This window comes from Chrysemys picta, chromosome 8 (genome assembly GCF_011386835.1).
Source record: "Chrysemys picta bellii isolate R12L10 chromosome 8, ASM1138683v2, whole genome shotgun sequence".
Lineage (NCBI taxonomy): Eukaryota > Metazoa > Chordata > Testudines > Emydidae > Chrysemys > Chrysemys picta.
In genome coordinates, this window is record NC_088798.1 from 28518881 (window position 1) to 28533561 (window position 14681).

The 14681-nt window shown below is 41.8% G+C and overlaps 1 protein-coding gene across 3 annotated transcripts in view; it reads left to right on the forward strand.

The window, feature by feature from the left end:
• Positions 1-14681, forward strand: part of PRKACB (protein kinase cAMP-activated catalytic subunit beta) — a 118728-nt gene that overhangs the window by 77834 nt on the left and 26213 nt on the right. For all 3 annotated transcript variants that reach the window (XM_005294436.5, XM_005294435.5, XM_005294438.5), the window contains exons 3-4: positions 743-871; positions 8709-8807. In XM_005294436.5, coding sequence (XP_005294493.1) covers positions 743-871; positions 8709-8807 — 228 coding nt within the window. The remainder of the gene's footprint in view (positions 1-742; positions 872-8708; positions 8808-14681) is intronic.

Sequence of the window (14681 nt, forward strand, 5' to 3'; positions counted from 1 at the left end):
TTCCTTGCTATGAAATTCATTCTTACTGACAATTTGATAATTTGAATCTCGCCACTCTTATGTCCTATTACAACTGGCTTTTTGTAACAGGACACCTTGTATATCCTGGACGTTCCCCTTGGAAATTTCTCTCCTGGTTCGTAATCCTTTGGCTTTAGGGAGAAGTTTCCCTCTTGATGAGTGAGAGTGCATAGTATATGCTTCCTATTTGGAGGAAAAGTTGTAATTTTACTTACTTTTCAAATAGCATCCAAATATTGAGGTGATAGATCTCTTTTTTTTATAAATGTGTTCAAATATGAATTCTAGACAATGTATGAATAGTAGTTCCTCAATACATTCCCACATAGAATTCTCTGTAGCACTTAATTTTGAAACTTGATAATGACTGTAATCTTTTGCAGGTTTTGTTTTCTTTTTTCTTGTGTTAACATCATGATTTCTTTGCAGCTAAATTCTCACTGCTTGCTGCATAACATTTTGATAACAATTTTTGTCATTTTTAAACATACATTAAGTCCCTTTCTATTTTAATGCAAGCACTTTTACAGTTCTCTCAATCCAGGTTCATTGTGTGAAATTATATTAACGTTAGTTAGCGCTCTAGTTTTTTAGTTTTGACAGAAGAAATTGCATCCATCCTCTTTGATAAATGACTACATTTCCCATCACTAAGTGTCTCTATGTACCAAAACTGTAATCATTATTTATTAATCTGTTATACTTTTTTGTGTACATGTAGAATACTGCTGGCCTAGATGACTTTGAGAGACAAAAAACCCTTGGAACAGGATCATTTGGGCGAGTTATGTTGGTGAAATATAAATCCACAGAACAGTATTATGCTATGAAGATACTGGATAAACAGAAGGTTGGAGCATTTTATAATTATACTAATTTGTGTGGTTAAAAACTGTCTTTGCCAGCAGAGAGCATGCTGTTCATTGAAATCATTATCTGTGGTCTGAAAAAATGTTGCATCCTATTATTTTCACTTTTCATGCTGTTACGGTGGGTTTTAGCTGGCACTTCTGCCTCTGACAGGAAAATAGAGTTGTTGCTTTTCTTTAACAATTCTGCGAGAGAATTACCTTGTCCTAAGGATTCAATTTTTTTTGAAAAGGCATAAGTAAAAAATAAATCCTGCAGTCTAGTCATAGCATTTCACACTTGTATGTATAGTTCATTCCCTGGTTCTTTGGATTTGTAGTGTTTTGAAGAGAATATGTTTTGTTCACCCATCTTTTTTTTTTTGGTCCATAGTCCTATTATGTTTTCTTTTTTTATTGTGTGGATTTTTTTCTTTCTTTGTTATAACCTATTTTGATTAGGGCTGTTAATTAATCGCAGTTAACGACTGCAATTAACTTAAAGCAAAATTAATGCATTAATCGCATACCTGGGGGCAGGGTGAGAGGCATCAGCGACGGGAGGGCTGTGCAGCTCTGGAGTTGGGGGAGGGAGGGCTAGAGCAATCCAATCCGGCAGCTTCCCAGGCAGCAGGGGGTAAGGTTGCCAGGCATACAGTTTTTGACCAGAATGGCCAGTCGAAAATGGACCCTGGCTGCTCCAGTCAGGCTGTTTAAAAGTCCGGTTGGCCACAGTGGCCAGCTCCACACAGCTCCCGGAAGTGGCTGGCATGTCCCTCTGGCTCCTAGGCACAGGGGCAGCCCGGGGGCTCTGCGCATTGCCCCTGTCAGTGTTTCCCAGCCAATGGGAACTGCAGAGTCGGCACTTGGGGCGCAGGCAGTGCACAGAGGTCCCCTGGCTGCCCCAGCACCTAGGAGCTGGTGGGACATGCTGGCCACTGCGGCCAATGGGAGCTGCAGGGACCGTTCCTGCGGACAGGGGCAGCGCATGGAGACCCATAGCCTGCATCCCCTTCTGCACCCGAACCTCCTACCCCAACCCTGAGCCCCATCCCATACCCAAACTCCCTCCTGGAGCCTGTAACCCCTCACACACTCCAGCCCCCTCCCAAAGCTCGCACTCCTGTCCCAGCCCAGAGCCCTCTCTTGCAACCCAAACCCCTCATCCCTGGCTCCACCCCAAAGCCCACACCCCCAGCTGGACCCCTCCCTCACACACACACACACACACACACACACACACACACACACACACACCCCAGCCCCCTGCCCCAGCCTGGAGCACCCTCCCATACCACCACCCCCCAGTCAGGAGCCCCCATCCTGGACCACAAACTCCTCACCCCCAGCCCCACCCTAGAGCCCTCACCACCAGCCAGAGCCTTCACTCCCTCCCAAACTCCAACCCTCTGTCTCAGCCCAGATCCCCCGACCGGAGCTCCCTCCTACACCCCAAACCCCTCATCCCTGGCCCCACCCCAGAGACTGCACCCCAGCCAGAGCCCTCACCCCCTCTTGCACCCCCACCTCTGCCCCAGCCCAGTGAAAATGAGCAAGCAAGGGTGGGGCAGAGCGAGTGTTTCCCCACTCAGCAGACGGCTGCATGTTGCCAGGACAGGTGAACTTAGTGCCAAGGAAACAAAGATGAGCAGCATGGGCCAGTTGGCTGTTTGAATTTGCAGCCCTGTATGCGTGAGCTACTCCTATGTCTTGCTGGATTTTTGACTGTTGGGAAGGCAGTCATTTTCGAAGGAGTTGTCTGCTGTTTGTCCTGTATCCAGGGTGGTGCAGCTTTCACTGCTCCTACTCTGCCCACTAAAATAGTCTGGTATCACTAGATTGGGTAATCCTGTCTGTGTGCAAAATAAACAATATGTATTGTGCTGGCACTAAATTTTAAAGAGTAAAACTTTTCAAGTTCAGAGAATTTGACACATAATTTATTAACTAGATATTACTAAGAAGAGATTTTGTTTTGACATGGGTCTGATTAAATATATACCATGTGTAGTACTCTTTGCTTACTACAATTAGTACTATCGACAGTTCAAATAGTGTTTAAAGAAAGTCTAATTAGTGGTTTCTTATTAGGTAGTTCCCACATTTTTCAATTATGATTGTTCAGGAATGTCTTTGCTTCATAGCAACCATTAGCAATGACGTTTCACAGAATATGCTAAAAAGATCATGTTAAAAAAGTACAGAAACAGCTGATTTTAAAGATAACATTTTTGCTTTTAATTATCTTTTGCTCCAATGTAACTGACTAGGGTTTAGATGGAATCTGCTCAAACATTCTTCAGCATAAGCAAACTGTATTTGTATAGCAGGGGTTCTCAAACTTTTGTACTGGTGACCCCTTTCACATAGCAAGTCTTTGAGTGCGACCCCCTGTATACATTTAAAAACACTTTTTTATATATTTAACACCATTATAAATGCTGGAAGCAAAGCGGGGTTTGGGGTGGAGGTGTAAAGCTCGTGACCCCCCACGTAATAACCTCGCAACCCTCTCAGGGGTCCCGACCCCCCATTTGAGAACACCTGGTGTATAGTGAGCTTTTAAAATTGAAAATGATCTTGCTACATGTTGATACAATGTAGCTCAAGAACTTTGAAGGACACTTTGGATCAAGAGTCCACAAATTTTTCATAGCGTGGACCACAAGCTAATAGAGATTGCCTAGTTGGATCATTTCATCTCCATTCTTTATACCATAGTCATACTCCATGTTCATTCATGATCATATAACATACCTGTAACAGCTATAGTAATTGCTTAATTAGGGTGTGTCTACACTGGCAAGTTTCTGCGCCACGAGTTATGCCACTTTTATTAAAACACTGGAAATAAGCCACTGTTTCATGTCCGCACTGTGCTCCTTGTGATGCTGGAGTGCATCCACATTAGCAGCTCTTGCAATGGCAAAGACAGCAGTGCATTGTGGTAGCTGTCCCATTGTGCAACTGGCCGCAGGGTGCTTTGGGAAGGGTTTGCAATGCCTCATGGGGCAGGCACAGCATCACATGATGCAGGTTTCCCAATCCCATTGTTCCATGAGCATCCTACTACATTGCCAGCTGCTTTTCAACTGAAGTGTGTGTGGGGGAGAGAGTGTGTGACAGGAAGTGTATGTGTGTATGGAGGAGAGGAGAGAGACTGTGTTTTGGGGGACACACACCAGCCCCTACCTTCCTCCCTGGGCACGCGCGCTCTCTCTCACACACCCACTTAAAAGGGAGGGGTGCATATCTCCAGGGCAGCTGAGTTCAAAACAATGAGCAGAGCGGTCACTTGAGGCATTATGGGACAGCTCCAGAGGCCAGTTACAGCGCAGAAAGCAATCAACTGTCCATACTGGCAATAGAGCGCTGGAGCCTCTGCACAAATAGCCTTACAACTCTGGTCGAGGTGGGTTTTTTTGCAGCACTGCAACTGAGGAGTTACTTGAAGCCAGAACGCAGAATCAGGGGGTAGCCGTGTTAGTCTGTATCTACAAAAACAATAAGGAGTCTGGTGGCACCTTAAAGACAGATTTATTTGGGCATACGCTTTCGTGGGTAAAAACCTCACATTCTGGCTTGACAGTGTGTGCATGGCTGCAGTTTGAGCGCAAAAAGCTGCTTTACTGCGCAGAAACTTCTCAGTGTAGACAAGCCCTTAGATGGAGGAGTAAATCTAGGAAAGAATTGAAAATATTTTTAGCTCTCTGATTTAGCAGCTGGAAATAAAGAGGAGAGCCAACACTATGCACAGCTTTCCACAGACTACAGAGAGAGCTGCTGTTTTATACATTTGCTATCTATTGAAAATTGAAATGCCTTGCTAAGGTTTGAATCACTTCTGTTATGCCACTCTACATTTTATTAATAGTTGTTTTTTTTAATCACATCTACTTTAGATTCAATAAACACGATCATTTGCTTAAATTTCATTTTAAACAAAGTTGTAATTTTAGGATGCAAAGTAATATTATTAAAATAATCTATAACTTTTGTTTATTTTTTATGGTAAAGCATATTTTTATGGTGACAGGTTTTTATGGTTTGCAGATAATTTTTCATCTGGAACTTGTTCAGGAATAGAATACTTGTAATTCAGATTGTAAGGTCCTAAGACTAAGACTTCTCATATTATTTGTTTGTAAGGCACTATGACACGTTTATGATACTATATAAATAATTTAATGCAAAAAAATACATTAAAAGAACATTACAAAGTGAAGGGCTTAAAAATTAGGAAATGTCAGAATTAAGGTTGCCCATGGAATTTTAATTCAGTTTCTTGCATATACGGATTATCTATATAATAAGATTCCAGAAATGTCAATCCGTGTATCACACTGAAGCCTAAAATGGCTGAGTCAGTGTGAAGAAATGGAAACAGCTACAAATATGGTTGAGAGCACTTTTTGTTCAGCATATTACCAGGTTGTCCTCGCTGGGATTTGCAATCTGTTATCATCCAGATTTTAAGTTCTCAGCCATTTTGACTTTACAAATTACATCCCTGTGATAGCAAAGTGTATATCTTTGCCATGCCAAGAGTTCTTAGATCATTATGATATTAGAGGTCACGCAAACAATCACCACCCTTACTCTATGTTGAATTCTAGTTACCATCTTGTTACTGTGTGTGGTGTCCTATCATCTAAGAGAGAGGGGAGATCTGACTGATTAAAAAAGAGAATTGTATGCAGTTTTCAGTCAGCTGAAGAAAGTTGCCTTCCATTCCACAGACAAATGAATTTTATATATTTCCTTCTCAAAAACTCCACCACATTCAGCAGTTAAAAATCCCTCGTAAGTCCACAGAGTTCGTGGTCATGGAGGCAGCTTTTGTCTAGAGTCAATAACAACATAACATGTTGGACCCTGAATGTCCGGGGTAATTCAGTGTTTCCTTTCTGTATTATAAATCAAGGTTCATCAAAGCTTAAAAATGTAATTAAAAAAACTTCAAGTATGTCCTTTCTTGGTACAGCATATCTGTAAAATGATTGCTTGGTTTTTTTCATTACATAATTACTTTTTTAAAAGGGCAAACTGAGTTGATTTGATGAGTATAAATATCTGGGTTTGTGATTTCTGTCAGAAGAAACATTTAAAACAAAACAAACCCCCAAAAAAGAAAGAAAGCTTTCTCATACAAAATTTTGAGAGGGGAGGAAGGGGAGAGTGCTCTTCTACATATTACAGCTATTTTGCTACCAAAATAACTAATACAAGTAAATTTTCAGATTTGGCTGTGAACCTAGCATATCAGTTATTTATAATAGTAAGATCAAATTTTTATTTAACAAAAACACTGTTTTTGAGTGGCTCCAATTCTATCCTGATTTTCGTGGGCTTGTTTGCTCTGTTTTGTGTTTTTAAAAAAAATGTTACATGCTACCTAAAATTGCTTTAGAAAGCCTATATTATTTGATAAAATTAATGCACCTTAGAGAGACTTTAATAGCTTAGTACCTTGATAATGAGACGGGATACAAAGCCTTTCACCTCTAGGTAACCAGTTCAAAGCTAACCCAGAGCATTAGTAACATAATTCTCAAGTCATAAGCACTTCCACCAGTTCTCACAATGGGGTATTGATAAATTGGGTGATGGGAAGTAAGGAAAATTGGAGTGATTACTTAATGCTGGAGTTAAATAAAAGGAAATAGAATTATGTCCTATTAGCAATAGAAGAACAGAGAGCTGGAACCTACCTTTTACTGCGTTTTGCAGTAAAGCATTTATAGTAGCCTCCAAGCAGAGGACAAGACTCAGATTTTGACACTGTTGTTAAGAGGCCTTGGAATTACTGTATACAGGAGAATATACGAAACCCATTGTGAAGTGTGGCAGATGCGACTGTTCTGAATAAGGTTTCAGCGTAGCAGCCGTGTTAGTCTGTATCCTCAAAAAGAACAGGAGTACTTGTGGCACCTTAGAGACTAACAAATTTATTAGAGCATAAGCTTTCGTGGGCTACAACCCACTTCTTCGGATGTGTAGAAGCAGAAAAAAGAACTGACAGAAGGGAACTGCAATGCATGACGGTTCGTTAGCAAGAGTCAGGCTTCGTTAGCAAGAGTCAGGCTAACTGTAACCCTGATAACCCTGATAACGCGAGATTTATAGAAGCAAGGAATGTGTAAGGCGAGTGAAAAAGAACTGTGTAATAAGTCATTATGACCTGGTATGTATAGATAAAGTGTAGGAGACCTTGTGTAAATAAGGTATAGAAAATATTGTATGTTGGCAAGAGTCAGAACAATTAAAAAATAAGATATCAAAGAGACAAAATGCAGCTGTCTGTCCCTCATTATTTCTGTAAATAAAAAGTATAAATGCTTGCTGTAATTAGTTACCAGAGAGAGATCTGCTTAGCTCTCTCCTCTGCACAATTGTAAGAGTTAATAAAGCTTCTGACTTGCTGTACCTAAACAAAAAAGTAAGAACTCAGTTTTTCTCCGACAGATGCATATAGAGTGAAACATATATTGAGGAGATATATATATACACACATACAGAGAGCATGAACAGGTGGGAGTTGTCTTACCAACTCTGAGAGGCCAATTAAGTAGGAGAAAAAAAACTTTTGAAGTGATAATCAAGATAGCTCAGTACGGATAGTTTGATAAGAAGCAAGTGTGAGAATACTTACAAGGGGAGATAGATTCAATGTTTGTAATGGCTCAGCCATTCCCAGTCCTTATTCAATCCTGAGTTGATTGTGTCTAGTTTGCATATCAATTCCAGCTCAGCAATCTCTTGTTGGAGTCTGTTTTTGAAGTTTTTCTGTTTTAAGATAGCCACCCGCAGATCTGTCATAGAATGGCCAGACAGGTTAAAGTGTTCTCCCACTGGTTTTTGAGAATTATGATTCCTGATGTCAGTTTTGTGTCCATTAATTCTTTTGCGTAGCGACTGTCCGGTTTGGCCAATGTACATGGCAGAGGGGCATTGCTGGCACATGATGGCATATATCACATTGGTAGATGTGCAGGTGAACGAGCCCCTGATGGTATGGCTGATGTGATTAGGCCCTATGATGATGTCACTTGAATAGATATGTGGACAGAGTTGGCATCGGGCTTTGTTACAAGGATAGGTTCCTGGGTCATTATTAGTTAAACCCAAATTTTCCATTATCTTCTCCTGGCTGTGGGCTTTGCAAAATGAGTGGGTCTCAGTCCTGTTCCTTGTGAGCAAGTATGTTTCACCCACAAAACTCATCATTAGGACTAATCGACACCCTTATTGATAGTCTCAGCATCGAACGGCTATGGAGATTCACTACCCTGTCACTGCTGCAGGTGACTGCCATCAGGTCAGCTGGGTACATTGTCATGGATGTGTTAAGTTTGCCTCATTGGTTCCTATGCTCCACTTTTGGGGATATAAAAAGGCCTCTAATTACTAAAGATATCCATTAACCATGTTTTAAGAATTGTAAAGTCTCTTAAAATTTTAAGGAAAGAAATTCTAAATATGACGTTGTTGTTGTTTGTTGTTCGTTGTTGTTGTACACCTCTACCCTGATATAATGCGACCCGATATAACACGAATTCTGATATAACGCGGTAAAGCAGTGCTCTGGGGGGGGGCGGGGCTGCACACTCCGGCGGATCAAAGCAAGTTTGATATAGCGCGGTTTCAGCTATAATGTGGTAAGATTTTTTTGGCTCCCCAGGACAGCGTTATATCGAGGTAGAGGTGTATTAGAAAGCCTTTCATTTGGCCATGTGTATCTACATGTTTTGCATTTCAGTTCAACTACTTTAATATGTTTATTGGAAGATGTAAGATGTTCTGCTTAGACTGAAAAATTTAAAGATTGTTTGTTTGTAGGTTGTCAAACTGAAGCAAATAGAACACACGCTGAATGAAAAGAGAATATTGCAAGCAGTGAACTTTCCTTTCCTTGTGAGACTGGAGTATTCTTTTAAGGTAAATATTTTGAAAGCAGTTGTTTCAAAATTGTGAATGAAGTATATGCTCAAATTTTAGATATGTACAGATAACTTTCTTGCTCAATCTGTAAAGCCATTGCACTATAATGCAGTTATGATAAAGTAGATCACATCCTCCTAAGAATTATTAATGCAAAATTAATTTTCTTCTCTGCCATGGGTAATATAAAGTATGTGCTTTGTTTTCAAAATACTAAGTAAATTATGACTAATATCCAGTAATTCATGCTTTTGGTAAAATGTACTTTGCATAAAACCTTTCCATGAAGGGACACTATCAATTTGAAATGTAGCCAATTATTTTTAATGTGTTGTGTTAGGCTTTGCATTTTTTAATGTAATTTCTCTAATCTCTTTCAGTCGTAATAATCTAAATGATAATTGTAAAAATCATTGGTAAAACTTTCAGATAAAAGTAACATTTAAAGTTCATGCTGTACCTTTAACTGTGTACTTCGGGGGAAAATTATGCCAAAGCAGAAAAAATTGGTCTTTCTCCATCATTCTTCTTTCCACTATCAACACCAGCCTCTCTCTATATATAACTAATAAAGAAAGTATATGTGTTACATGAAGAAGCATATGATCTATTTTGTGTGTGTGTGTGTTGGCATTTTGGTTGTTTTTGAAAAAGACTCAAAACCTTGTGCCTCTGCTCCTATATGCTAAGCTAAAGTCTTTTTTCTCCTTAGGGAGAATAAGGCCTTGTCTATACTACACAATTTGTTGGCAAAAGGGAGCTTTTGTCAATAAAATAGTGGAGGTGTACACCCTACAGTGCTCCTCACACCAACAAAACTCTCCTGCTTTGATGACCAAATAAAACCACCTTGATGAGAGTCGTAGAGCTTTTTGCAGCAAAGTTAGATCAACAAAGAGTCAGTGTAGACACTCTGTTCTTTACATCACCATAATAGGAGGTATCCCACAATGCCCATCATGACCGCTTTGCTCACTGTTTTGAACTCCGCTGCCCTGCAGCCAGTTATACAGGCAAGCTACTGGCAGCAAGCGCACTCCTGCCTGGACTGCAGGGAAGTGGGTGGATCTCCTCGGTCTGTGGGGAGAAGAGGCTGTGCTAGTTGTCTGTGCACCAGCTTCTGTCTCAGGATTGGTTGTTTCTGGCTGCTGTCTGGATTTATAGATAGCATGCCGACACACTCACTCTCCCCCAACGCACACTCTATCTCTGTAACTGTCACACATACTCACTGTCACACACTCACCCACACACACACTTATGTTGGCTTCTTGTGTTAGTGTCCAGCAGTGTCAGTTTGGTCATATTACTGAGTGCTACTTTAAAAAGGGATTTAAAATGTGTCACTTTTCGGGCACACACTGTGATCATTACAAGGTTCATAGCACGTTACAAACAAACAATGCCAGGCTCAGTACACTACATCAACAACGTTACTGTGGCTCAGTGTTAATACGCTCCTCCAGCTGAATAGCCCCCCGTTGTGTTACTCTTATATACTTGTGTTCATAACGCACAGTACAATACTGAATAGCAGTGCAGGATCCATGCTTTCTGACCGAGATTATTAGGTTGCAGGTTACCAGGGCAGTTGAAAAGTAGTTGTCAATCTAGTAGGATGCCCGTGGAACGATGGGATTGAGAAGCCGTCATCATGTGACGCTGCCCTTCTCCCTGCCCCCGTCAGGCTTTGCAAAACTTTCCCAAAGCTCCCTACATCCAGTTGCACAGCGGGATCGCTACCCACAGTGCACTGCTCTCTGTGTCGATGCAAGAGGTGCTATTGTGGATGCGTTACATCAACACAAGGAGCATAGTGTGGACATGAAACAGCGGTTTAATTACAGCAGTGGCTGTCCATCGGTGTAACTTGTGTTAACAAAACTCTGTAGTGTAGACAAGGCCCAAGATTCAGTAAGTATCGGAGAGATCCATGTTACGCATTTTTGCTTGATGACACTTTGTAACATCTAAATGTCTATACAAGAAATAGAAACTAAAGAGAATACGAGCGAGCTTAATGTTATGATCTTGTTGATTAGGTGACATTCTAAATTCCTTCTCTTCAGATTATTTTAACAAGAGGTGCCTCTTAACTATGAAAAGTGTGTGTATAGATGGGTGGTGCGCAGTGTGAGGTGTATGCTTCAGAAGCATGAGCTTTCCAAGAGTCAGTTACATATCCGCATCTTGGGAATTGGGGATGCCCTCTCTATATTAAAAAGACCTTCAAAACTGATGTCAAAATATTGTTGTAAACTAGCTATATACCCTACGTGAAATTCAATATAATTCCAATTATCCAAATTCACTTTATTTGATAATCCTAGTTATCTGAATCCACAGCATGTCCTCCATGCAGCCCTGTGTTAGTGAATAGCACTTCTGTGTGTTCAAATGCCCCATTATCTGAAATTTTGGGTGCCCCCAAGCCAGGCAGGGCAGAAAAGGTGGGGGAGTTGCATTGTATGTAAGAGAGCAGTATGACTGCTCAGAGCTCCGGTATGAAACTACAGAAAAACCTGAGAGTCTCTGGATTAAGTTTAGAAGTGTGAGCAACAAGGGTGATGTCGTGATGAGAGTCTGCTATAGACCACCAGATCAGGGGGATGAGGTGGACGAGGCTTTCTTCCGGCAACTAACAAGTTACTAGATCGCAGGCCCTGGTTCTCATGGGAGACTTCAGTCACCCTGATATCTGCTGGGAGAGCAATACAGCAGTGCACAGACAATCGAGGAAGTTTTTGGAAAGTGTAGGGGACAATTTCCTGGTGCAAGTGCTGGAGGAACCAACTAGGGGCAGAGCTCTTCTTGACCTGCTGCTCACAAACAGGGAAGAATTAGTAGTGGAAGCAAAAGTGGATGGGAACTTGGGAAGCAGTGGCCACGAGATTGTTGAGTTCAGGATCCTGACACAAGGAAGAAAGGAGAGCAGCAGAATACAGACCCTGGACTTCAGAAAAGCAGACTTTGACTCCCTCAGGGAACTGATGGGCAGGATCCCCTGGGAGAATAACGTGAGGGGGAAAGGAGTCCAGGAGAGCGGGCTGTATTTTAAAGAATCCTTATTGAGGTTGCAGGAACAAACCATCCCGATGTGTAGAAAGAATAGTAAATATGGCAGGCGACCAGCTTGGCTTAACAGTGAAATCCTTGCTGATCTTAAACACAAAAAATAAGCTTACAGGAAGTGGAAGATTGGACAAATGACCAGGGAGGAGTATAAAAATATTGCTCAGGCATGCAGGAGTGAAATCAGGAAGGCCAAATCACACTTGGAGTTGCAGCTAGCAAAAGATGTTAAGAGTAACAAGAAGGGTTTCTTCAGGTATGTTAGTAACAAGAAGAAGGTTAAGAAAAGTGTGGGCCCTTACTGAATGAGGGAGGCAACCTAGTGACAGTGGATGTGGAAAAAGCTAATGTACTCAATGCTTATTTTGCCTCTGTCTTCATGAACAAGGTCAGCTCCCAGACTGCTGCACTGGGCAGCACAGCATGGGGAGGAGTTGACCAGCTGTCTGTGGAGAAAGAAGTGGTTCAGGACTATTTAGAAAATCTGGATGAGCACAAGTCTCTGGGGCCGGATGTGCTGCATCCGAGGGTGCTAAAGGAGTTGGCGGATATGATTGCAGGAGCCATTGGCCATTATCTTTGAAAACTCATGGCGATCGGGGGAAGTCCCGGATGACTGGAAAAAAGCTAATGTTGTGCCCATCTTTAAAAAAGGGAAGAAGGAAGATCCGGGGAACAACAGGCCAGTCAGCCTCACCTCAGTCCCTGGAAAAATCATTAAGCAGGTCCTCAAGGAATCAATTCTGAAGCACTTTGAGGAGAAGAAAGTGATCAGGAACAGTCAGCATAGATTCACCAAGGGCAAGTCATGCCTGACTAACCTAATTGCCTTCTATGATGAGATAACTGGCTCTGTGGATGAGCAGTGGAAGTGTTATTCCTTGACTTTAGCAAAGCTTTTGATATGGTCTCCCACAGTATTCTTGCCAGCAAGTTAAAGAAGTATGGGCTGGATGAATGGACTATAAAGTGGATAGAAAGCTGGCTAGATCGTCAGGCTCAACGGGTAGTGATCAATGGCTCCATGTCTAGTTGGCAGCCAGTTTCAAGCGGAGTGCCCCAAGGGTTGGTCCTGGAGCTGGTTTTGTTTAATATCTTTATTAATGATCTGGAGGATGGTGTGGAGTTCACCCTCAGCAAGTTTGCAGATGACACTAAACTGGGTGGAGTGGTAGATACGCTGGAAGGTAGGGATAGGATACAGAAGGAGCTAGACAAATTAGAGGATTGGGCCAAAAGAAATCTGATGAGGTTCAACAAGGACAAGTGCAGAGTCCTGCACTTAGGATGGAAGAATCCCGTGCACTGCTACAGACTAGGATCAATGGCTAGGCAGCAGTTCTGCAGAAAAGGACCTAGGGGTTACAGTGGACGAGAAGCTGGATATGAGTCAACAGTGTGCCCTTGTTGCCAAGAAGGCTAATGGCATTTTGGGCTGTATAAGTAGGGGCATTGCCAGCAGATCGAGGGATGTGATCATTCCCCTCTATTCGACATTGGTGAGGCCTCATCTGGAGTACTGTGTCCCGTTTTGGGCCCCACACTACAAGAACGATGTGGAAAAATTGGAAAGAGTCCAGCAGAGGGCAACAAAAATGGATTTAGGGGTTGGAGCACATGACCTATGAGGAGAAGCTGAGGGAACTGGGATTGTTTTTAGTCTGCAGAAGAGAAGAATTAGGGAGGATTTGATAGCTGCTTTCAACTACCTGAAAGGGGGTTCCAAAGAGGATGGATCTAGACTGTTCTCAGTGGTAGCAGATGACAGAGCAAGGAGTAATGGTCTCAAGTTGCAGTGGGGGAGGTTTAGGTTGGATATTAGGAAAAAACTTTTTCACTAGGAGGATGGTGAAGCACTGGAATGGATTACCTAGAGAGGTGGTGGAATCTCCTTCCTTAGAGGTTTTTAAGGTCAGGCTTGACAAAGCCCTGGCTGGGATGATTTAGTTGGGGATTGGTCCTGCTTTGAGCAGGGGGTTGGACTAGAGGACCTCCTGAGGTCCCTTCCAACCCTGATTATTCTATTCTATTCTATTCTATTCTATTCAGATAAATGGGTGCGTGCTGTAAACTGATAAGCAAAGGAGAACTTGAAAATAACTTGAGAAATTTTCAGCTTCCAGTGCGGCGGAATCTTTCAAACTAACATCAGTTACTTTAATGACAATCTTTATGCTCCATTTGGAAGAATTTTTTAAGTGCAAGCTAACATTGTCTGCATGTATGTTTTCTGAGATACATTTATATATCTTATGGAGGCATGGCCCTAATGAGAATAATAGAATCACAAAAGTGTAGGGCTGGACGGGATCTCGAGAGATCATGTAGTCCATCCCCCTGCACTGATCCAAGGCCCACTAAATCTAGACCATCCCCAAAAGGTGTTTGTCTAACCTGTTCTTAAAAACCTCCAATGGTGCAGATTCCATTACCTCCCTTTATAACATATTCCTGTACTTTCAGAAAGCTTTTCCCAGTATCTAAGCTAAGTCTCCCTTGCTGCAGCTAAATCCCATTAATACTTGTCCTACCTTTAGTGGACATGGAGAACAATTGATCACTATCTTCTTTATAATTATCCTTAACATATTGGAAGACTGTTAGCAGGTTCCCACTCAGTCTTCTTTTTTCAAGATTAAACATACCCAGTATTTTTAATCTTTCCTTATAGGTCAGGTTTCCTAAACCTTTTATCATGTTTGTTGCTCTCCTCTAGATTGTCCAGTTTGTCTATATATTTCTTAGTGTGGCACCCAGAACTGGACATACTACTCTAGCTGGGATGTAACTAGTGTTAAA